Source organism: Hylobates moloch, unplaced genomic scaffold (assembly GCF_009828535.3).
Source record: "Hylobates moloch isolate HMO894 unplaced genomic scaffold, HMol_V3 SCAFFOLD_7, whole genome shotgun sequence".
Classification (NCBI taxonomy): Eukaryota; Metazoa; Chordata; class Mammalia; order Primates; family Hylobatidae; genus Hylobates; species Hylobates moloch.
In genome coordinates this window covers 66,512,043-66,513,526 of record NW_026652282.1, presented here as the reverse complement: position 1 = coordinate 66,513,526, position 1,484 = coordinate 66,512,043, and the positions used below count along the sequence as shown (strand labels likewise).

The 1,484-nt window shown below is 38.3% G+C and overlaps 1 protein-coding gene across 1 annotated transcript; it reads right to left on the bottom strand.

Annotated features, from left to right (window-relative positions):
* Positions 1-415: 415 nt before the first annotated feature.
* LOC116811343 (small ribosomal subunit protein eS1-like) lies at positions 416-1,246 on the bottom strand. The gene has a single exon (XM_032756394.2). It carries the CDS (start codon positions 1,244-1,246, stop codon positions 452-454), a length of 795 nt encoding a protein of 264 aa, XP_032612285.1. The 3' UTR covers positions 416-451.
* Positions 1,247-1,484: the final 238 nt, after the last annotated feature.

The following is a 1,484-nucleotide window of genomic DNA, read 5'->3' as shown; positions in this document are numbered from 1 at the left end:
AAAAATAAAGAAGAATGTATAAAACCTCTGAGAAACATGAGATTGTGTAACGCAACCAACTCTATGACTCATTGGTGTCCCTGAAAGAGGGGGAGAGAAAGCAAGCAACTTGAAGAACATATTTCAGGATATCATTCATGAAAACTTCTCCAACCTCATTAGAGATGCCAACACTTAAATTCAGGAAATGCAGGGATTCCTGTGAAATACTACACAAGAAGACCATCCCCAAGACACATAGTAAACAGATTCTCTGAGGCCAAAATGAAAGAAAAAATGTTAAAGGCAGCTAGAAAGAGGGAGAAGGCCTACTACAAAGGAAACTTCTCAGGCTAACAGCAGACCTTTCAGCAGAAACACTATAAGCCAGAAGAGATTAGAATCCTATATTCTGCATTTTTTTTTTTTTACAAATAACACTTTTTATTTGCCACTATTTGAAGTCTGAACTTTAAACAGATTCTTGGACTGGTGGTTCATATCCATCAACTCGTTCAACTTTAGCACCTGTCTCGTCCCCAGTGGCTTTTCCAGAACTACTGCCTTCACCATGAAGCTCCATGAGCTTTCCCAATTCAAACTTGGGCTTCTTCAGAATTTTTACTTTTCTAACTAAGACATCATGAAGAGGATAAATAGATTGGCAAGCCTTTTCTACGTCTTTTCCAATGCTGTCTGGAATCAATTTATTGACCACTTCTTTCAAGTCATTTGTCTGCACCTCTCGGGTCATGATTTCCATCATCTTCTTCTGGATTTGGCGGACCTGTTGGTGCTGAGCATAAAAGGTCTTCCATATCTGATTGTTACATTTTTTAGTAAAACCAACACAGAAAAGATGAAGCAAGTAACCATCGGTAGTCTTGACATCAACATGAGCTTCAATCATTGTCTGCCATTTTTTGACCATGGAACACATTTTGTCACGGGTAAGATCCATGCCATGGAAGTTAGTCAGGCAATTTTTACCCTGAACATCTTCAGTAATCAGCTTGAATTTTCTAAATGCAACTTCATCATTCTGCAAATCAGCAAGACTCACTTCAAACACACAACCCTTGAGACCATCAATTGCAATTTTGGTTCCTTGGGTCCTGGTGACGAGCATCTTTCCAATATTTCTTATATTGAACATAGCAGGTGCTTTCACATCATACCAATCTTTCTTAGAAAATGGATCAACCACTTTCTTCTTGGCTCCCTTTTTGCCACCTTTCATAATGCGCTTGTTCTTGCCAACTGCCATGATGCTAGTCAGAGAGCCAAAAGGGGCTCTGCATTCTTAAAGAAAACAACTTTCAACCAAGAATCTTATATCCACCAAACTAAGATTTATAAGTGAAGGAGAAACAAAATCATTTTTAGACAAACAAATGTTAAGGGAATTTGTTACCACCAGACATGCTTTATGAGGTCCTGAAGGAAGTGCTAACTATGGAAAAGAAAGGCTGTTTCTAGCCACTACAAAAATATACTTAAGTACA